The sequence below is a fragment of the Hemibagrus wyckioides genome, linkage group LG24, assembly GCF_019097595.1.
Source record: "Hemibagrus wyckioides isolate EC202008001 linkage group LG24, SWU_Hwy_1.0, whole genome shotgun sequence".
NCBI classification, from domain to species: Eukaryota; Metazoa; Chordata; class Actinopteri; order Siluriformes; family Bagridae; genus Hemibagrus; species Hemibagrus wyckioides.
The window spans coordinates 20152779-20176037 of NC_080733.1; the positions used below are offsets into that span (position 1 = coordinate 20152779).

Here is a 23259-nt window from a genome sequence, read left to right on the forward strand (position 1 = left end):
TCCTTACTCCCTGCTCCTTACTCCTTACTCCTTGCTCCTTACTCCTTACTCCCTGTTCCTTACTCCCTGTTCCTTACTCCCTGCTCCTTACTCCTTACTCCCTGCTCCTACTCCCTGTTCCCTGCTCCTTACTCCCTGCTCCTTACTCCTTACTCCCTGCTCCTTACTCCTTACTCCCTGCTCCTTACTCCTTACTCCCTGCTCCTACTCCCTGCTCCTTACTCCCTGCTCCTTACTCCCTGTTCCTTACTCCTTACTCCCTGCTCCTTAATCCTTACTCCCTGCTCCTACTCCCTGTTCCCTGCTCCTTACTCCCTGCTCCTTACTCCCTGTTCCTTACTCCCTGTTCCTTACTCCCTGCTCCTTACTCCCTGCTCCTTACTCCCTGCTCCTTACTCCTTACTCCCTGCTCCTTACTCCTTACTCCCTGCTCCTACTCCCTGTTCCCTGCTCCTTACTCCCTGCTCCTTACTCCCTGTTCCTTACTCCCTGGTCCTTACTCCTTACTCCCTGTTCCTTACTCCCTGTTCCGTACTCCCTGCTCCTTACTCCCTGCTCCTTACTCCCTGCTCCTTACTCCTTACTCCCTGCTTCTTACTCCCTGTTCCTTACTCCCTGCTCCTTACTCCTTACTCCCTGCTCCTTACTCCCTGCGTCTTACTCCCTGTTCCTTACTCCCTGTTCCCTGCTCCTTGCTCCTTACTCTCTGCTCCTTACTCCCTGTTCCCTGCTCCTTACTCCCTGCTCCTTACTCCCTGCTCCTTACTCCCTGCTCCTTACTCCCTGTTCCTTACTCCCTGCTCCTTACTCCTTACTCCCTGCTCCTTACTCCTTACTCCCTGCTCCTACTCCCTGTTCCCTGCTCCTTAATCCCTGCTCCTTACTCCCTGTTCCTTACTCCCTGGTCCTTACTCCTTACTCCCTGTTCCTTACTCCCTGTTCCGTACTCCCTGCTCCTTACTCCCTGCTCCTTACTCCCTGCTCCTTACTCCCTGCTCCTACTCCCTGTTCCCTGCTCCTTACTCCCTGCTTCTTACTCCCTGTTCCTTACTCCCTGCTCCTTACTCCTTACTCCCTGCTTCTTACTCCTTGTTCCTTACTCCCTGTTCCTTACTCCCTGCTCCTTACTCCTTACTCCCTGCTCCTACTCCCTGTTCCCTGCTCCTTACTCCCTGTTCCTTACTCCCTGCTCCCTGTTCCCTGCTCCTTACTCCCTGTTCCTTACTCCCTGCTCCCTGTTCCCTGCTCCTTACTCCCTGTTCCTTACTTCTTACTCCCTGCTCCTTACTCCCTGCTCCCAGCTCCTTACTCCCTGCTCCCAGCTCCTTAACTCCCTGTTCTCTGCTCCTTACTCCTTACTCCCTGCTCCTTACTCCCTGCTCCTACTCCCTGTTCCCTGCTCCTTACTCCCTGCGTCTTACTCCCTGTTCCTTACTCCCTGTTCCCTGTTCCTTGCTCCTTACTCTCTGCTCCTTACTCCCTGTTCCCTGCTCCTTACTCCCTGCTCCTTACTCCCTGCTCCTTACTCCCTGCTCCTTACTCCCTGTTCCTTACTCCCTGCTCCTTACTCCTTACTCCCTGCTCCTTACTCCTTACTACCTGCTCCTACTCCCTGTTCCCTGCTCCTTACTCCCTGCTCCTTACTCCCTGTTCCTTACTCCCTGGTCCTTACTCCTTACTCCCTGTTCCTTACTCCCTGTTCCGTACTCCCTGCTCCTTACTCCCTGCTCCTTACTCCCTGCTCCTTACTCCCTGCTCCTACTCCCTGTTCCCTGCTCCTTACTCCCTGCTTCTTACTCCCTGTTCCTTACTCCCTGCTCCTTACTCCTTACTCCCTGCTTCTTACTCCTTGTTCCTTACTCCCTGTTCCTTACTCCCTGCTCCTTACTCCTTACTCCCTGCTCCTACTCCCTGTTCCCTGCTCCTTACTCCCTGTTCCTTACTCCCTGCTCCCTGTTCCCTGCTCCTTACTCCCTGTTCCTTACTCCCTGCTCCCTGTTCCCTGCTCCTTACTCCCTGTTCCTTACTTCTTACTCCCTGCTCCTTACTCCCTGCTCCCAGCTCCTTACTCCCTGCTCCCAGCTCCTTAACTCCCTGTTCTCTGCTCCTTACTCCTTACTCCCTGCTCCTTACTCCCTGCTCCTACTCCCTGTTCCCTGCTCCTTACTCCCTGCGTCTTACTCCCTGTTCCTTACTCCCTGTTCCCTGTTCCCTGCTCCTTGCTCCTTACTCTCTGCTCCTTACTCCCTGTTCCCTGCTCCTTACTCCCTGCTTCTTACTCCCTGTTCCTTACTCCCTGCTCCCTGTTCCCTGTTCCTTACTCCTTACTCCCTGCTCCTTACTCTCTGTTCCCTGCTCCTTACTCCCTGCTCCTTACTCCTTATTCCTTACTCCCTGCTCCTTACTCCTTATTCCTTACTCCTTACTCCCTACTCCTTACTCCTTACTCCCTGTTCCCTGCTCCTTGCTCTCTGCTCCTTACTCCCTGTTCCTTACTTCTTACACCCTATTCCTTACTCCCTGCTCCTTACTTCTTACTCCCTGTTCCTTACTCCCTGCTCCTTTCTCCCTGCTCCTTACTCCCTGTTCCCTGCTCCTTGCTCCTTACTCCCTGCTCCTTACTCCATGTTCCCTGCTCCTTACTCCCTGCTCCTTACTCCCTGTTCCTTACTTCTTACTCCCTGCTCCTTACTCCCTGTTCCCTGCTCCTTACTCCCTGCTTCTTACTCCCTGCTCCTTACTCCCTGTTCCCTGCTCCTTGCTCCTTACTCTCTGCTCCTTTCTCCCTGTTCCTTACTTCTTACTCCCTACTCATTACTCCCTGCTCCTTACTCCGTTCCCTGCTCCTTACTCCTTATTCCTTACTCCTTACTCCCTGCTGCTCCTTACTCCTTATTCCTTACTCCTTACTCTCTGCTCCTTACTCCCTGTTCCTTACTCCTTACTCTCTGCTCCTTACTCCCTGTTCCTTACTTCTTACTCCCTGCTCCTTACTCCCTGCTCCCTGTTCCCTGCTCCTTACTCTCTGCTCCTTACTCCCTGTTTCTTACTCCTTACTCCCTGCTCCTTACTCCCTGTTCCCTGCTCCTTACTCCCTGCTCCCTGTTCCCTGTTCCCTGCTCCTTACTCCTTACTCCTTACTCCCTGCTCCTTACTCCTTACTCTCTGCTCCTTACTCCCTGTTCCTTACTCCCTGCTCCTTACTCCCTGCTCCTTACTCCCTGCTCCCTGTTCCTTACTCTCTGCTCCTTACTCCCTGTTCCTTACTCCTTACTCCCTGCTCCTCACTCCCTGTTCCCTGCTCCTCACTCCCTGTTCCCTGCTCCTTACTCCCTGCTCCTTACTCCTTACTCCCTGCTCCTACTCCCTGTTCCCTGCTCCTTACTCCCTGCTCCTTACTCCCTGTTCCTTACTCCCTGCTCCTTACTCCTTACTCCCTGTTCCTTACTCCCTGCTCCTTACTCCCTGCTCCTTACTCCTTACTCCCTGCTCCTACTCCCTGTTCCCTGCTCCTTACTCCCTGCGTCTTACTCCCTGTTCCTTACTCCCTGCTCCTTACTCCTTACTCCCTGCTTCTTACTCCTTGTTCCTTACTCCCTGTTCCTTACTCCCTGCTCCTTACTCCCTGCTCCTACTCCCTGTTCCCTGCTCCTTACCCCCTGTTCCTTACTCCCTGCTCCCTGTTCCCTGCTCCTTACTCCCTGTTCCTTACTCCCTGCTCCCTGTTCCCTGCTCCTTACTCCCTGTTCCTTACTTCTTACTCCCTGCTCCTTACTCCCTGCTCCCAGCTCCTTACTCCCTGCTCCCAGCTCCTTAACTCCCTGTTCTCTGCTCCTTACTCCTTACTCCCTGCTCCTTACTCCCTGCTCCTACTCCCTGTTCCCTGCTCCTTACTCCCTGTTCCCTGCTCCTTACTCCCTGCATCTTACTCCCTGTTCCTTACTCCCTGTTCCCTGTTCCCTGCTCCTTGCTCCTTACTCCCTGTTCCCTGCTCCTTACTCCCTGCTTCTTACTCCCTACTCCTTACTCCCTGCTCCTTACTCCCTGTTCCCTGCTCCTTGCTCCTTACTCTCTGCTCCTTACTCCTTACTCCCTGCTCCTTACTCCTTACTCCCTGCTCCTACTCCCTGCTCCTTACTCCTTACTCCCTGCTCCCTGTTCCCTGCTCCTTACTCCTTATTCCTTACTCCCTGCTGCTCCTTACTCCTTATTCCTTACTCCTTACTCTCTGCTCCTTACTCCCTGTTCCTTACTCCTTACTCTCTGCTCCTTACTCCCTGTTCCTTACTTCTTACTCCCTACTCCTTACTCCCTGCTCCTTACTCCCTGCTCCCTGTTCCCTGCTCCTTACTCTCTGCTCCTTACTCCCTGTTCCTTACTCCTTACTCCCTGCTCCTTACTCCCTGTTCCCTGCTCCTTACTCCCTGCTCCCTGTTCCCTGTTCCCTGCTCCTTACTCCTTACTCCTTACTCCCTGCTCCTTACTCCTTACTCCCTGTTCCCTGCTCCTTACTCCCTGCTTCTTACTCCCTGCTCCTTACTCCCTGTTCCTTACTCCCTGCTCCTTACTCTCTGCTCCTTACTCCCTGTTTCTTACTCCTTACTCCCTGCTCCTTACTCCCTGTTCCCTGCTCCTTACTCCCTGCTCCCTGTTCCCTGTTCCCTGCTCCTTACTCCTTACTCCTTACTCCCTGCTCCTTACTCCTTACTCTCTGCTCCTTACTCCCTGTTCCTTACTCCCTGCTTCTTACTCCCTGCTCCTTACTCCCTGTTCCTTACTCCCTGCTCCTTACTCCCTGCTCCTTACTCTCTGCTCCTTACTCCCTGTTCCTTACTCCTTACTCCCTGCTCCTCACTCCCTGTTCCCTGCTCCTCACTCCCTGTTCCCTGCTCCTTACTCCCTGCTCCTTACTCCCTGCTCCTACTCCCTGTTCCCTGCTCCTTACTCCCTGCTCCTTACTCCCTGTTCCTTACTCCCTGCTCCTTACTCCTTACTCCCTGTTCCTTACTCCCTGCTCCTTACTCCCTGCTCCTTACTCCCTGCTCCTTACTCCTTACTCCCTGCTCCTACTCCCTGTTCCCTGCTCCTTACTCCCTGCTTCTTACTCCCTGTTCCTTACTCCCTGCTCCTTACTCCTTACTCCCTGCTTCTTACTCCTTGTTCCTTACTCCCTGTTCCTTACTCCCTGCTCCTTACTCCTTACTCCCTGCTCCTACTCCCTGTTCCCTGCTCCTTACCCCCTGTTCCTTACTCCCTGCTCCCTGTTCCCTGCTCCTTACTCCCTGTTCCTTACTCCCTGCTCCCTGTTCCCTGCTCCTTACTCCCTGTTCCTTACTTCTTACTCCCTGCTCCTTACTCCCTGCTCCCAGCTCCTTACTCCCTGCTCCCAGCTCCTTAACTCCCTGTTCTCTGCTCCTTACTCCTTACTCCCTGCTCCTTACTCCCTGCTCCTACTCCCTGTTCCCTGCTCCTTACTCCCTGCGTCTTACTCCCTGTTCCTTACTCCCTGTTCCCTGTTCCCTGCTCCTTGCTCCTTACTCTCTGCTCCTTACTCCCTGTTCCCTGCTCCTTACTCCCTGCTTCTTACTCCCTGCTCCTTACTCCCTGTTCCCTGCTCCTTGCTCCTTACTCTCTGCTCCTTACTCCTTACTCCCTGCTCCTTACTCCTTACTCCCTGCTCCTACTCCCTGCTCCTTACTCCTTACTCCCTGCTCCCTGCTCCTTACTCCTTATTCCTTACTCCCTGCTGCTCCTTACTCCTTATTCCTTACTCCTTACTCTCTGCTCCTTACTCCCTGTTCCTTGCTCCTTACTCTCTGCTCCTTACTCCCTGTTCCTTACTTCTTACTCCCTACTCCTTACTCCCTGCTCCTTACTCCCTGCTCCCTGTTCCCTGCTCCTTACTCTCTGCTCCTTACTCCCTGTTCCTTACTCCTTACTCCCTGCTCCTTACTCCCTGTTCCCTGCTCCTTACTCCCTGCTCCCTGTTCCCTGTTCCCTGCTCCTTACTCCTTACTCCTTACTCCCTGCTCCTTACTCCTTACTCCCTGTTCCCTGCTCCTTACTCCCTGCTTCTTACTCCCTGCTCCTTACTCCCTGTTCCTTACTCCCTGCTCCTTACTCCCTGCTCCCTGTTCCTTACTCTCTGCTCCTTACTCCCTGTTCCTTACTCCTTACTCCCTGCTCCTCACTCCCTGTTCCCTGCTCCTCACTCCCTGTTCCCTGCTCCTTACTCCTTATTCCTTACTCCCTGCTCCTTACTCCTTATTCCTTACTCCTTACTCCCTGCTCCTTACTCCTTACTCCCTGCTCCTTACTCCCTGTTCCCTGCTCCTTACTCCCTGTTCCCTGCTCCTTGCTCCTTACTCTCTGCTCCTTACTCCCTGTTCCTTACTTCTTACACCCTATTCCTTACTCCCTGCTCCTTACTCCATTCCCTGCTCCTTACTCCCTGTTCCTTACTTCTTACTCCCTACTCCTTACTCCCTGCTCCTTACTCCATTCCCTGCTCCTTACTCCTTACTCCCTGCTCCCTGTTCCCTGCTCCTTACTCCTTATTCCTTACTCCTTACTCCTTACTCCCTGCTCCTTACTCCTTACTCCTTATTCCTTACTCCTTACTCCCTGCTCCTTACTCCCTGCTCCTTACTCCCTGTTCCCTGCTCCTTACTCCCTGTTCCCTGCTCCTTGCTCCTTACTCTCTGCTCCTTACTCCCTGTTCCTTACTTCTTACACCCTATTCCTTACTCCCTGCTCCTTACTCCATTCCCTGCTCCTTACTCCCTGTTCCTTACTTCTTACTCCCTACTCCTTACTCCCTGCTCCTTACTCCATTCCCTGCTCCTTACTCCTTACTCCCTGCTCCCTGTTCCCTGCTCCTTACTCCTTATTCCTTACTCCTTACTCCCTGCTCCTTACTCCTTACTCCTTATTCCTTACTCCTTACTCCCTGCTCCTTACTCTCTGCTCCTTACTCCCTGTTCCTTACTTCTTACTCCCTACTCCTTACTCCCTGCTCCCTATTCCCTGCTCCTTGCTCCTTACTCCCTGTTCCCTGCTCCTTACTCCCTGTTCCCTGCTCCTTGCTCCTTACTCTCTGCTCCTTACTCCCTGTTCCTTACTTCTTACACCCTATTCCTTACTCCCTGCTCCTTACTCCATTCCCTGCTCCTTACTCCCTGCTCCTTACTCCTTACTCCCTGTTCCCTGCTCCTTACTCCCTGCTCCCTGTTCCCTGCTCCTTACTCCTTACTCCTTACTCCCTGCTCCTTACTCCTTATTCCTTACTCCTTACTCCCTGCTCCTTACTCCTTACTCTCTGCTCCTTACTCCCTGCTCCTTACTCCTTATTCCTTACTCCTTACTCCCTGCTCCTTACTCCTTACTCTCTGCTCCTTACTCCCTGTTCCTTACTTCTTACTCCCTACTCCTTACTCCCTGCTCCTTACTCCCTGCTCCCTATTCCCTGCTCCCTATTCCCTGCTCCTTGCTCCTTACTCTCTGCTCTTTACTCCCTGTTCCTTACTCCTTACTCTCTGCTCCTTACTCCCTGTTCCCTGCTGCTTACTCCCTGTTCCTTACTCCTTACTCCCTGCTCCCTGTTCCCTGCTCCTTACTTCCTGCTCCTTACTCCTTATTCCTTACTCCTTACTCCCTGTTCCTTACTCCTTACTCCCTGCTCCCTGTTCCCTGCTCCTTACTCCTTACTTCCTGCTCCTTACTCCTTATTCCTTACTCCTTACTCCCTGTTCCTTACTCCTTACTCCCTGCTCCCTGTTCCCTGCTCCTTACTCCTTACTCCCTGCTCCTTACTCCTTATTCCTTACTCCTTACTTCCTGCTCCTTACTCCCTGCTCCTTACAGGATTTGGGACATGATGCTGGGTACAGCTCACACACAGGAAGTGGACATAGTCCAGTGTGTTAGTGTTGTAGGTGAAGGGGAGAGAGGTGTGTGTAGTGCACTACCTGAGAGTCGGACTTGCTCGGGCTGCGGGAGTGAGTCACCATGCGGGGAGACGAGGAAGTGGAGGAGGAGCGATGACTGTCAGAAAACCAGGAAAAAGGCACAAAAGATCCCGAATGGCGGGAGTTGTTCTCACACAGCTCTCTGAACACACACACACACACATTATAAACAGATTTAGTTGCATGTTTTTGTCCCAAGAACGTCAAAAGGTTTTAATCTCCACAGAGTTATAGTTCTATTACAGACATAATTAATAATTATTAATAGATAAGGATTAATAATGTAATCTGCCTTGTGTGTGTGTGTGAAACACAAAGAGTGAGACACCCACCGACTTCCCAGAGAGAATCTTTTTGCATTATCCTTCTTCACTCTGACATAAGAACGACGCAGAGTTACCCTGAGAGAGAGAGAGAGAGAGAGAGAGAGAGAGAGAGAGAGAGAGAGACAGACAAAATCCAGTTCTTATCGAATCAGCAGTAAGTGTGAAGTGCAATAGAGACAGTAAGGTAGAGGGGCAGTAAAGTGAAAAAACAGTGAGGTAGAGGGGCAGTAAAGTGAAAAAACAGTGAGGTAGAGGGGCAGTAAATGAAAACAGTGAGGTAGAGGGGCAGTAATGTGAAAACAGTGAGGTAAAGGAGCAGTAAAGTGAAAAGACAGTGAGGTAGAGGGGCAGTAAAGTGAAAACAGTGAGGTAGAGGGGCAGTAAAGTGAAAAGACAGTGAGATAAAGGAGCAGTAAAGTGAAAACAGTGAGGTAGAGGAGCAGTAAAGTGAAAAGACAGTGAGGTAGAGGGGCAGTAAAGTGAAAACACAGTGAGGTAGAGGGGCAGTAAATGAAAACAGTGAGGTAGAGGAGCAGTAAAGTGAAAAGACAGTGAGGTAGAGGGGCAGTAAAGTGAAAACAGTGAGGTAGAGGGGCAGTAAAGTGAAAACAGTGAGGTAGAGGGGCAGTAAAGTGAAAAGACAGTGAGATAAAGGAGCAGTAAAGTGAAAAGACAGTGAGGTAGAGGGGCAGTAAAGTGAAAACAGTGAGGTAGAGGGGCAGTAAAGTGAAAAGACAGTGAGGTAGAGGGGCAGTAAAGTGAAAAGACAGTGAGGTAGAGGGGCAGTAAAGTGAAAACAGTGAGGTAGAGGGGCAGTAAAGTGAAAAGACAGTGAGGTAGAGGGGCAGTAAAGTGAAAACAGTGAGGTAGAGGGGCAGTAAAGTGAAAAGACAGTGAGGTAGAGGGGCAGTAAAGTGAAAACACAGTGAGGTAGAGGGGCAGTAAAGTGAAAACAGTGAGGTAGAGGGGCAGTAAAGTGAAAAGACAGTGAGATAGAGGAGCAGTAAAGTGAAAACACTGAGGTAGAGGGGCAGTAAAGTGAAAGCACAGTGAGGTAGAGGGGCAGTAAAGTGAAAGCACAGTGAGGTAGAGGGGCAGCAAAGTGAAAGCGCAGTGAGATAGAGGAGCAGTAAAGTGAAAACACTGAGGTAGAGGGGCAGTAAAGTGAAAGCACAGTGAGGTAGAGGGGCAGTAAAGTGAAAGCACAGTGAGGTAGAGGGGCAGCAAAGTGAAAGCGCAGTGAGGTAGAGGGGCAGTAAATTGAAAACAGTGAGGTAGAGGGGCAGTAAAGTGAAAACACTGAGGTAGAGGGGCAGTAAAGTAAAAACAGTGAGGTAAAGGGGCAGTAAACTGAAAACAGTGAGGTAGAGGGGCAGTAAAGTGAAAACACTGAGGTAGAGGAGCAGTAAAGTGAAAAGACAGTGAGATAGAGGAGCAGTAAAGTGAAAGCACAGTGAGGTAGAGGGGCAGTAAAGTGAAAGCACAGTGAGGTAGAGGGGCAGTAAAGTGAAAGCACAGTGAGGTAGAGGGGCAGCAAAGTGAAAGCGCAGTGAGGTAGAGGGGCAGTAAATTGAAAACAGTGAGGTAGAGGTGCAGTAAAGTGAAAACACAGTGAGGTAGAGGGGCAGTAAAGTGAAAACACAGTGAGGTAAAGGGGCAGTAAACTGAAAACAGTGAGGTAGAGGGGCAGTAAAGTAAAAACAGTGAGGTAGAGAGGCAGTAAAGTGAAAAGACAGTGAGGTAGAGGAGCAGTAAAGTAAAAACAGTGAGGTAGAGAGGCAGTAAAGTGAAAAGACAGTGAGGTAGAGGAGCAGTAAAGTAAAAACAGAGAGGTAGAGAGGCAGTAAAGTGAAAAGACAGTGAGGTAGAGGAGCAGTAAAGTGAAAAGACAGTGAGGTAGAGGGGCAGTAAAGTGAAAAGACAGTGAGGTAGAGGGGCAGTAAAGTGAAAACACAGTGAGGTAGAGGGGCAGTAAAGTGAAAGCACAGTGAGGTAGAGGGGCAGCAAAGTGAAAGTGCAGTGAGGTAGAGGGGCAGTAAATTGAAAACAGTGAGGTAGAGGGGCAGTAAAGTAAAAACAGTGAGGTAAAGGGGCAGTAAACTGAAAACAGTGAGGTAGAGGGGCAGTAAAGTGAAAACACAGTGAGGTAGAGGAGCAGTAAAGTGAAAACACAGTGAGGTAGAGGGGCAGTAAAGTGAAAACACAGTGAGGTAAAGGGGCAGTAAACTGAAAACAGTGAGGTAGAGGGGCAGTAAAGTGAAAGCACAGTGAGGTAGAGGGGCAGCAAAGTGAAAGCACAGTGAGGTAGAGGGGCAGTAAAGTGAAAGCACAGTGAGGTAGAGGGGCAGCAAAGTGAAAGTGCAGTGAGGTAGAGGGGCAGTAAATTGAAAACAGTGAGGTAGAGGGGCAGTAAAGTGAAAACACAGTGAGGTAGAGGGGCAGTAAAGTAAAAACAGTGAGGTAAAGGGGCAGTAAACTGAAAACAGTGAGGTAGAGGGGCAGTAAAGTGAAAACACAGTGAGGTAGAGGAGCAGTAAAGTGAAAACACAGTGAGGTAGAGGGGCAGTAAAGTGAAAAGACAGTGAGGTAGAGGGGCAGTAAAGTGAAAACACAGTGAGGTAGAGGGGCAGTAAACTGAAAACAGTGAGGTAGAGGGGCAGTAAAGTGAAAGCACAGTGAGGTAGAGGGGCAGTAAAGTAAAAACAGTGAGGTAGAGGGGCAGTAAAGTGAAAAGACAGTGAGGTAGAGGGGCGGTAAAGTGAAAACACAGTGAGGTAGAGGAGCAGTAAAGTGAAAACACAGTGAGGTAGAGGGGCAGTAAAGTGAAAACACAGTGAGGTAAAGGGGCAGTAAACTGAAAACAGTGAGGTAGAGGGGCAGTAAAGTGAAAACACAGTGAGGTAGAGGGGCAGTAAAGTAAAAACAGTGAGGTAGAGGGGCAGTAAAGTGAAAAGACAGTGAGGTAGAGGGGCGGTAAAGTGAAAACAGTGAGGTAGAGGGGCAGTAAAGTGAAAACACAGTGAGGTAGAGGAGCAGTAAAGTGAAAACAGTGAGGTAGAGGGGCAGTAAAGTGAAAACAGTGAGGTAGAGAGGCAGTAAAGTGAAAAGACAGTGAGGTAGAGGAGCAGTAAAGTGAAAAGACAGTGAGGTAGAGGGGCAGTAAAGTAAAAACAGTGAGGTAGAGGGGCAGTAAAGTGAAAACACAGTGAGGTAGAGGGGCAGTAAAGTAAAAACAGTGAGGTAGAGGGGCAGTAAAGTGAAAAGACAGTGAGGTAGAGGGGCGGTAAAGTGAAAACAGTGAGGTAGAGGGGCAGTAAAGTGAAAACACAGTGAGGTAGAGGAGCAGTAAAGTGAAAACAGTGAGGTAGAGGGGCAGTAAAGTGAAAACACAGTGAGGTAGAGGGGCAGTAAAGTGAAAACAGTGAGGTAGAGGGGCAGTAAAGTGAAAACACAGTGAGGTAGAGGGGCAGTAAACTGAAAACAGTGAGGTAGAGAGGCAGTAAAGTGAAAAGACAGTGAGGTAGAGGAGCAGTAAAGTGAAAAGACAGTGAGGTAGAGGGGCAGTAAAGTGAAAACAGTGAGGTAGAGGGGCAGTAAAGTGAAAAGACAGTGAGGTAGAGGGGCAGTAAAGTGAAAACAGTGAGGTAGAGGGGCAGTAAAGTGAAAAGACAGTGAGATAGAGGAGCAGTAAAGTGAAAAGACTGAGATAGAGGAGCAGTAAAGTGAAAACACTGAGGTAGAGGGGCAGTAAAGTGAAAAGACAGTGAGGTAGAGGGGCAGTAAAGTGAAAACAGTGAGGTAGAGGGGCAGTAAAGTGAAAACAGTGAGGTAGAGGGGCAGTAAAGTGAAAAGACAGTGAGATAGAGGAGCAGTAAAGTGAAAACAGTGAGGTAGAGGGGCAGTAAAGTGAAAAGACAGTGAGGTAGAGGGGCAGTAAAGTGAAAAGACAGTGAGGTAGAGGGGCAGTAAAGTGAAAAGACAGTGAGGTAGAGGGGCAGTAAAGTGAAAACAGTGAGGTAGAGGGGCAGTAAAGTGAAAAGACAGTGAGATAGAGGAGCAGTAAAGTGAAAACAGTGAGGTAGAGGGGCAGTAAAGTGAAAAGACAGTGAGGTAGAGGGGCAGTAAAGTGAAAAGACAGTGAGGTGGAGGGGCAGTAAAGTGAAAAGACAGTGAGATAGAGGAGCAGTAAAGTGAAAAGACAGTGAGGTGGAGGGGCAGTAAAGTGAAAAGACAGTGAGGTAGAGGGGCAGTAAAGTGAAAAGACAGTGAGTTGGAGGGGCAGTAAAGTGAAAAGACAGTGAGGTGGAGGGGCAGTAAAGTGAAAAGACAGTGAGGTGGAGGGGCAGTAAAGTGAAAAGACAGTGAGGTGGAGGAGCAGTAAAGTGAAAAGACAGTGAGGTGGAGGGGCAGTAAAGTGAAAAGACAGTGAGGTGGAGGGGCAGTAAAGTGAAAAGACAGTGAGGTGGAGGGGCAGTAAAGTGAAAAGACAGTGAGTTGGAGGGGCAGTAAAGCGAAAAGACAGTGAGGTGGAGGGGCAGTAAAGTGAAAAGACAGTGAGGTGGAGGGGCAGTAAAGTGAAAAGACAGTGAGGTGGAGGGGCAGTAAAGTGAAAAGACAGTGAGGTGGAGGGGCAGTAAAGTGAAAAGACAGTGAGGTGGAGGGGCAGTAAAGTGAAAAGACAGTGAGTTGGAGGGGCAGTAAAGCGAAAAGACAGTGAGGTGGAGGGGCAGTAAAGTGAAAAGACAGTGAGGTGGAGGGGCAGTAAAGTGAAAAGACAGTGAGGTGGAGGGGCAGTAAAGTGAAAAGACAGTGAGGTGGAGGGGCAGTAAAGTGAAAAGACAGTGAGATAGAGGAGCAGTAAAGTGAAAAGACAGTGAGATAGAGGAGCAGTAAAGTGAAAACACTGAGGTAGAGGGGCAGTAAAGTGAAAAGACAGTGAGGTAGAGGGGCAGTAAAGTGAAAACAGTGAGGTAGAGGGGCAGTAAAGTGAAAACAGTGAGGTAGAGGGGCAGTAAAGTGAAAACAGTGAGGTAGAGGAGCAGTAAAGTGAAAAGACAGTGAGATAGAGGAGCAGTAAAGTGAAAAGACAGTGAGATAGAGGAGCAGTAAAGTGAAAACACTGAGGTAGAGGGGCAGTAAAGTGAAAAGACAGTGAGGTAGAGGGGCAGTAAAGTGAAAACAGTGAGGTAGAGGGGCAGTAAAGTGAAAACAGTGAGGTAGAGGGGCAGTAAAGTGAAAAGACAGTGAGATAGAGGAGCAGTAAAGTGAAAACAGTGAGGTAGAGGGGCAGTAAAGTGAAAAGACAGTGAGGTAGAGGGGCAGTAAAGTGAAAAGACAGTGAGGTAGAGGGGCAGTAAAGTGAAAAGACAGTGAGGTAGAGGGGCAGTAAAGTGAAAACAGTGAGGTAGAGGGGCAGTAAAGTGAAAAGACAGTGAGATAGAGGAGCAGTAAAGTGAAAACAGTGAGGTAGAGGGGCAGTAAAGTGAAAAGACAGTGAGGTAGAGGGGCAGTAAAGTGAAAAGACAGTGAGGTGGAGGGGCAGTAAAGTGAAAAGACAGTGAGATAGAGGAGCAGTAAAGTGAAAAGACAGTGAGGTGGAGGGGCAGTAAAGTGAAAAGACAGTGAGGTAGAGGGGCAGTAAAGTGAAAAGACAGTGAGTTGGAGGGGCAGTAAAGTGAAAAGACAGTGAGGTGGAGGGGCAGTAAAGTGAAAAGACAGTGAGGTGGAGGGGCAGTAAAGTGAAAAGACAGTGAGGTGGAGGAGCAGTAAAGTGAAAAGACAGTGAGGTGGAGGGGCAGTAAAGTGAAAAGACAGTGAGGTGGAGGGGCAGTAAAGTGAAAAGACAGTGAGGTGGAGGGGCAGTAAAGTGAAAAGACAGTGAGTTGGAGGGGCAGTAAAGCGAAAAGACAGTGAGGTGGAGGGGCAGTAAAGTGAAAAGACAGTGAGGTGGAGGGGCAGTAAAGTGAAAAGACAGTGAGGTGGAGGGGCAGTAAAGTGAAAAGACAGTGAGGTGGAGGGGCAGTAAAGTGAAAAGACAGTGAGGTGGAGGGGCAGTAAAGTGAAAAGACAGTGAGTTGGAGGGGCAGTAAAGCGAAAAGACAGTGAGGTGGAGGGGCAGTAAAGTGAAAAGACAGTGAGGTGGAGGGGCAGTAAAGTGAAAAGACAGTGAGGTGGAGGGGCAGTAAAGTGAAAAGACAGTGAGGTGGAGGGGCACATGCTGTGTTCACTGATACAACAGTTTTTCTAGGGTTATTCAGTATTGAAACTCTTTGTGGTAAATATTATTTACAAAATGACACACACACACTCACCCCAAATCCAGGAACCTCCTTTTGGTCTTTTTATCCAGAACCACAGTGGGACTGTCCGACTCAGCCGTGTTATCATCCTGACTGTCATCTGACACCAGCACTGTCACCATAACACACACACACACACACACACACACACTTACATGGTCACAGTGGACTGATAAAATTTAAATCACAGTATATAATACTGTATAATAATCTGTAATTAAAAATAATAAAAGGCAGTAATATGGATATAAACTGACCTTCACTTTCAGGGCGTCGGCCCCTGCGGAAGTGCACAGGGGAGGTTTCGGGGCATGACCTGCAGGGGGAGGGTGGGGCCGGGGGCAGCAGTGCATCATGGGATGTGGTGTTGGTAAGCTGACGGTAACGGTGAGTTCTGGGATCCTCTGGAGATCGGCGTGCAAGGGCGGAGTCAAAGGAGGAGAGGAGGAGCTCCGGAGTGAGGGTGGAGTCACGCAGGAACGAGTGCAGTGGGGCTGATTGGAGGGGCGTGTCTGCAGACTGTATACACACACAAACAAACAAGACACGAAAAACACAGGGAAAAAAAGCATGGCATGCATGGAGCTGCTGGAAAGGCTGCCACTCGCTGTGGCGCTGGAAGTAAGTGTTTGTGTGTGTGTGTGTGTGTGTGTGTGTGTATGTGTGTGTGTATGTGTGTGTGTGTGTATACAGCTCTGGAAAAAAAAAAAGACCACTGCCCAATCTCCAGATGTGAACCCTACTGAAAACCTCTGGAATGTCATCAAGAGGAAGATGGATGATCACAAACCATCAAGTAAAGCTGAGCTGTTTGTTTGTTTGTTTTTTTACAAAAAGAGTGGTATAAAGTTCCCCAACAGCAGTGTGAGAAACTGGTGGAGATCATGGAGCCAAAACACATGCAGATCGGGGTTATTCCACCAAATACTGATCTCTTAATGTTATTTAGACAAAGCATTAACACAATCTGTTTACAAATTATTTGCATTTTGTTTTATTTGAGTTATTAAAGCTCTGTAATACTGCATGATCTGGGGTTATTTTGATGTGATGTCATTTCCTTTAAATATACACTCTAAATAACAATAGTTATATTTTGAATTTAGGATTTAAGAAATATTGTCAGCAGTTCACAAAAAATGAAACAAAACTCTTCATCTCACCAATACATGACCCTGGAAGAAAAAAACAGAAGAAACTCATTATTTTGCAGGGGTCTCTTATTTATTTTCCAGAGCCGTGTGTGGGTATATATATGTGGATGTATGTGTGTGGATATATACAGTATCTCACAAAAGTGAGTACACCCCTCACATTATTGTAAATATTTTATTATATCTTTTCATGTGACAACACTGCAGAAATGACCCTCTGCTCCAATGTACAGTAGTGAGTGTCCAGCCTGTATAACAGTGTAAATTTACTGTCCCCTCAAAATAACTCAACACACAGACATTAATGTCTAAACCGTTGGCAACAAAAGTGACTACACCCCTAAAGCCTAGTTCACACTACAGGATTTTAAGCCCAATTTGCAAATTAACGAGCTGGCCGACAGATCGGTCAGTGATCGTGGGAAAATCAGCAGGTGATCAGCGCTCTGCAATCTTTATGTGTGAACTACTCAACGACGCAACAAAGAGGCTCGCTGACGCCTCGCAGACAAAATCCAGATATCTGGCATGTTAAATATCTGGGACGGTCGGCCGACTCGACATCACGTGGTGTCAATTGTAGCTACGACCTCCAGCCAATGAGAGAGCAAGTCAACAGTGTTGAGAGTTGTTGTCAGATGGTGTGGTGTGCGACGCCCTCTTGTGGATCATTTACGAAGCGTCGCGTAGTGTGAACACCACAAGGACAAAAATACATACAGTGAAGTCATCTGCCGACGGTTAAAGTCTTGTAGTGTGACCAGGCCTTAAGTGGAAATGTCCAAATTGGGTCCAATTAGCCATTTCCCCTCCCCGGTGTCATGTGACTTGTTAGTGTTACAAGGTCTCAGGTGTGAATGGGGAGCAGGTGTGTTAAATTTGGTGTTATCGCTCTCACACTCTCTCATACTGGTCACTGGAAGTTCAACATGGCACCTCATAGCAAAGAACTCTCTGAGGATCTGAAAAAAAGATTTGTTGCTCTACATAAAGATGGCCTAGGCTATAAGAAGATTGCCAAGACCCTGAAACTGAGCTGCAGCATGGTGGGCAAGACCATACAGCGGTTTTACAGGACAGGTTCCACTCAGAACAGGCCTCACCATGGTCCACCAAAGAAGTTGAGTGTATGTGCTCAGTGTCATATCCGGAGGTCGTCTTTGGGAAATAGACGTATGAGTGCTGCCAGCATTGCTGCAGAGGTTGAAGGGGTGGGGGGTCAGCCGGTCAGTGCTCAGACCATACACCACACAGTGCATCAAATTGGTCTGCATGGCTGTCGTCCCAGAAGAAAGCCTCTACTAAAGATGATGCACAAGAAAGCCTGCATACAGTTTTCTGAAGACAAGCAGACTAAGGAAGTGGAATACTGGAACCATGTCCTGTGGTCCGATGAGACCAGGATAAACTTATTTGGTTCAGATGGTGTCAAGCGTGTGTGGGGGCAACCAGGTGAGGAGTACAAAGACAAGTGTGTCTTGTCTACAGTCAAGCATGGTGGTGGGAGTGTCCTGGTCTGGGCCTGCATGACTGCTGCCAGCACTGGGGAGCTACAGTTCATTGAGGGAACCATGAATGCCAACATGTACTGTGACATACTGAAGCAGAGCACGATCCCCTCCCTTCAGAGACTGGGCCACAGGGCAGTATTCCATTTACATTTACATTTCTGGCATTTGGCAGACGCTCTTATCCAGAGCGACATACAAAAGTGCCTTAATTCTCTATCATTGAAACAATAACACTGGTTCAATAGATTACAGCCTCAGGATACCATTAGCCTAAAATTGGATGGTTTTTTTTTAACATATAACAATACATAAACAGGGAAAGATAAGAGCTAGTTTAAGTGCTTCAGGAAAAGGTAGTTCTTAAGATGTCATGTAAGACAGTCAGAGACTCTGCTGTACGGACATCTAGGGGAAGTTCATTCCACCACCTCGGTGCCAGAACAGAGAAGAGTCTAGATGAATACCTACCTTTTACCCTGAAAGATGGTGGGACCAGTCAGGCAGTGCTAGTGGATCGGAGGGAGCGAGGTGCAGTGCGAGGAGTAATAAGATCTTTGAGGTAAGATGGTGCTGGTCCATTCTTGGCTTTGTAGGCAAGTGTCAGTGCTTTGAATCTGATGCATGCAGCTACTGGAAGACAGTAGAGGAGCAGCAGTGGGGTGGTGTGGGAGAACTTAGGCAGGTTGAAAACAAGCCATGCAGCTGCATTTTGGATCATTTGCAGTGGATGAGTTGCATTCAGAGGAAGACCTGCCAGTAAAGAGTTGCAGTAGTCCAGTCTCGAAATAACCAGAGACTGAACAAGCACTTGAGTAGCCTGTGTGGATAGGAATGGTCGAATCCTTCTAATGTTGTACAGAAGAAACCGACATGAGCGTGTCACATTGGCAACATGGGAGGAAAAGGACAGCTGATTGTCCATGATTACAAGGTTGTGAGCAGTGGCTGAAGGGGAGATCATTGAGTTGTTCAGAGATAATGCAAGATCCTGATGAGCGGTCATCCAAGATGAAATGTCTGCCTGACACGCTGAGATCCAAGCAGAAGCTGTAGTATCTGAGGGAGGGAAGGAGAAGATTAGTTAGGTGTCATCAGCATAGCAGTGGTATGAAATGCTGTGTGAGGATATAACTTTGCCAAGAGTGTGAGTGTAGAAGGAGAAAAGGAGAGGACCAAGTACTGAGCCTTGTGGGACACCAGTAGAGACATGATAACATTCCAACATGATAACGACCCCAAACACACCTCTAAAACGACCACTGCCTTGCTAAAGAAGCTGAGGGTAAAGGTGATGGACTGGCCAAGCATGTCTCCAGACCTAAACCCTAAGGTGGGGGAGCGCAAGGTCTCTAACATCCACCAGCTCTGTGATGTCATCATGGAGGAGTGGAAGAGGACTCCAGTGGCAACCTGTGAAGCTCTGGTGAACTCCATGACCAAGAGGGTTAAGGCAGTGCTGGAAAATAATGGTGGCCACACAAAATATTGACACTTTGGGCCCAATTTGGACATTTCCACTTAGGGGTGGAGTCACTTTTGTTGCCAACGGTTTAGACATTAATGGCTGTGTGTTGAGTTATTTTGAGGGGACAGTAAATTTACACTGTTATACAGGCTGGACACTCACTACTGTACATTGGAGCAGAGGGTCATTTCTTCAGTGTTGTCACATGAAAAGATATAATAAAATATTTACACAAATGTGAGGGGTGCACTCACTTTTGTGAGATACTGTGTGTGTGTGTGTGTATCTGACCCTGGTGTCAGGCCCCTCGTCTCCCTCAGTGGAGCTCAGGCTGTCGGTCAGTCGGGAGCGTGATGGTCGGTTCCTCCTGCTCTTGAGAGGAAGCGGTGCTCGACTTTTCTGTATGCTGTTATCCAGCAGCTCGGTCTCAGGAATGGCTGAATTTAGATCAGCTAGACATATTGATTAATTATTAATCATAACAATAACAAAATTCCACATAATACAACTAAATCATTTAGGTTCTTTATTCTCCTCATAACTTCAACACACTGTATTCATATAAACTCCACAGAGCTGAGTTCTGGACTCTGATTGGTGGATCAGGGGTTGATTAATTCTCTCTAACAGCAGCTCGGACTGTAGTGCAGCTTTATATTAATGTACTCGCTCTGATACCTTATTGTTTCCATAGCAACAGCTCCATCACAGGGGCATATACAGCACACACTCCACTGATAATAAAGGATAAAATAATTAAATAATGTCAAATAAATGTTGCCTTGGTGATGTTTTCTTAAACTGAGGAGATTGTGTGTGTGTGTGTATGTGAGATGAGTGGAAGGAGTCTCCAGTGTCAGTGTTGTTTATGAGTTACATAGCTATATATTTCAGCTAAATCAGATGAGAGACACCAGCTTATTAAGATAGAAGAATGTGTAAAGGACATTAGACATTGGATGGCCACTAACTTCCTCCTGCTTAACTCTGACAGACAGAGGTGCTTGTACTAGGACCACATGCAGCTAGCTTTCTGATTACAGAGTAATGGTGGATGGTCTTTCGGTTTCATCTTGTCCAGCAGTAAAAGATCTTGGTGTGATTATTGATTCTGGTCTTTCATTCGAAGCTCATGTAGATAATATCACTCGGGTAGCCTTCTTCCATCTTAGGAATATTGCTAAGATAAGAAATATGATGTCACTTCATGATGCAGAGAAATTAGTTCATGCTTTTGTTACCTCTAGGTTGGATTATTGTAATGTCTTACTGTCTGGATGTTCCAGTAGGAGCAGGAACAAGCTCCAGTTAGTCCAGAATGCAGCAGCTAGAGTCCTCACCAGAACCAGAAGATATGAACACATCACTCCTATTTTATCCACACTACATTGGCTCCCAGTCAGATTTCACATTGATTATAAAATACTGTTACTAACCTGTAAAGCACTAAATGGTCTCGCGCCGCAGTACCTGAGCGACCTTTTAGTCTTTTATGATCCGCCACGCCTACTCCGATCAAAGGGTGCTGGTTACTTGGTAGTACCTCAAGTAGCAAAGGCTACAGCAGGGGGCGGAGCTTTCTCTTTCAAAGCCCCAAAGTTATGGAACAGCCTTCCAATTAGTGTTGGGGATTCAGACACAGTCTCAATGTTTAAGTCTAGGCTGAAGACACATTTGTTTAGTCGAGCTTTTAATATATAGTTTTCTTAGGTAAAGGAGCAGATCTGAAGGTTCATGGTCATAGAGTGTTTGGTGACTGGGATGTGTTGGATGCTGTCATCTTACCACCCTCACAAGTCGCTCAGGTTTGCTGACTGTGAAGTGGTCGGATGCTTTATGTCCCAGGAAGCCTTCATGTCCATCACCTTCTGGCTCTTCCTTTTAGTTCTGATGTCATAGCTAGTCTTGCCGGAGTCCCTGCCTGCACTTTACACATAATCTACATTGTCTTTAAACATCACATGATCAGAATCATACTTAATATCTTTCTCTTTCTCTTTCTACCTTCTCTGTGGAGCTATACACCCCACTCCTGGGCTCCCAGTGTTTGCCAGTTTCCAGTGTGACCACTGCCCTACCCCTGGTCGGAGTCTCGCCGCGTGATGGTGCCCACTGATGCTGTGGATGGATCTGTGTAGACCAGGAGACAGCCATGGACAGAGCCACTTGGGGACTTTCACACCATCACAGATCTGCCATTTCATCTGTCAGCTTGTGACAGCAAAGAATTAGTGTCTATAATGACCTCAGAAACTACACTGACCTAATAGTTCCTCATGGGTCATTGATTTCTGTTGTAGAAAGGACATTAATCAGCTACAGTTACATTATTTACTGTTTAGTGTCACCCAAATGAGGATGGGTTCCCTTCTGAGCCTGGTTCCTCTCAAGGTTTCTTCCTTATTCCATCCCAGGGAGTTTTTCCTTGCCACCGTCGCCACAGGCTTCTCATTAGGGATAAAATAATTTAATTATTAAATTTAATGATTTACTCTTATTTCTAGTTATTTAGTTATTTTTATTTATTTATTTTATTTTATTTTTATTGATTTTTCCCCTCCCCTTTCTGTTTTCCTTCTTTTGTAAAGCTGCTTTGAGACAATGTTCATTGTAAAAGGTGCTATACAAAATAAAATTGAATTGAATTGAAGTTAGAGGTGAAACTGTAAGTGTTCCACATCTTCAGGACAGAGGACTGATGCTTGAGAGGGAATGAGTGTTTATAGCTGCTATAAGTCTGATGACGCAGAAACTCACCAAACACACTGTCTGTTTCATCGAGCTGCATGATGGAACTACCACAGACTGTCACTGCAGGAGAGAGAAATCAATCAATCAATCAATCAGTTAGTCAATTAATCAGTCAAACTCTCTCTCTCTCTCTCTCTCTCTCTCACACACACACACACACCTGATGTTATTGCGTAGTACTCAGTAAGAGTGTTAAATATATAAATACAGAACACATGAAGATCATCATTTCTCTTCAGAATAATATAAGAATATAAGAATGAAGATGGTGTGTGAGCAGCAGATGGAGTGTTTCTGCTCCCAGACTAAACCACAAGCAGGAGTGTGTGACAATAGACATGAAAGAAATCAACAAATAATTCCAAATATTTTTATTAGAATAGAATACAATAGAAAATCCATCCATCCTTTGTCTATACCCACTTTATTCCTAATTAGGGTCATGGGGGTCTGCTGGAGCCTATCCCAGTGCACATTGGATGAAAGGCAGGGGTACACTGGACAGGTCAGAATAGAAAATCAAATAATAAAATAGAATAAAGCATACAGAATAGAGGAAAATAGAATTAGAGTTAAATAGAATAGAGTTGAATAGAATAGAATAGGGAAGAAAAAGAGTAAAATAGAATAGAATAGAAAAAAGTCAAACCGTATAGAATAGAATAAACCATACAGAAAAGAGGAAAATAGACTAGAGTTAAATAGAATAGAATAGAAAAAAAGAGTAAAACTATAGAATAGGACAGGATATGATAGGATAGAAAAAAAGTGTAAAATAAAATAGAAAAGAATAGAGTCAAATAGAATAGAAAAGAGTAGAATAGAACAGGGTAGAATAGAATAAAGAGTACAGAATGCAGTAACATAGACCAGTCAAATAGAATAGAACAGAATAGAAAAGAATAGAATTGAGCCAAATAGAATAGAATAAAAATATAATAGAATAGAAGAGAGTAGAACACAATAGAGTGTACAGAATAGAGTACAATATAATCGGAAAGTCCTTTGCTATCGAACTTATTAGAGTAGCTCAAAAAAGGAAGGAAACTAATAGCATGGAACAGAATAGGAATAGAAATAGAAGTGGAATAGAATAGAAAAGAAATTAACAGTGTAGAATAGGATAGAAATAGGATTAAAATAGATATAGGGTATAAATTAACAGTGTAGATTATAAAAGAACATTAAGTGTGTAGAACAGAATTAGAATAGGAATGAACAACAGAATAGAGTAGGAGCATTTATGAGAGAATGAGAATAGAATAGAATGGAATTTGTACAGCTGAAGCTATTTGATTAGCGAGTTTCAGATTTTAGACACAGACACACAGACACACACACACACACACAGACACACACACACACACAGACACACACACACACAGACACACAACGACACAGACACACACACACACACAGACACACAAAGACAGACACACACACACAGACACACACAGACACAGACACACACACACACAGACAGACAGACACACACAAAGACACAGACACACACACACAGACACACACAAAGACACAGACACACACACACAGACACAAACACACACACAGACACACACACAGACAAACACAGGCAGACACACACACAGACACACACACTCACAGACACACAGACATACACACAGACATACACAGACACACACACACAGACAAACACACACAGACACACTCACACACACACACTCACAGACACACACACACTCACACACACACTCACAGACACACACACACACTCACAGACACACACAGACACACACACACTCACAGA

At 47.1% G+C, this 23259-nt stretch overlaps 1 protein-coding gene across 1 annotated transcript in view; it reads right to left on the reverse strand.

Moving 5' to 3' along the window:
- Window positions 1-23259, reverse strand: part of LOC131345491 (sterile alpha motif domain-containing protein 14-like) — a 32613-nt gene that overhangs the window by 7846 nt on the left and 1508 nt on the right. The window contains exons 2-7 of the mRNA XM_058378418.1: window positions 21480-21533; window positions 19014-19174; window positions 14850-15111; window positions 14605-14704; window positions 8300-8368; window positions 7968-8109 (exon numbers count right to left, since the gene is read on the reverse strand). Of these exons, the coding sequence (XP_058234401.1) occupies window positions 7968-8109; window positions 8300-8368; window positions 14605-14704; window positions 14850-15111; window positions 19014-19174; window positions 21480-21510 (765 nt within the window). The 5' untranslated portion in view covers window positions 21511-21533. The remainder of the gene's footprint in view (window positions 1-7967; window positions 8110-8299; window positions 8369-14604; window positions 14705-14849; window positions 15112-19013; window positions 19175-21479; window positions 21534-23259) is intronic.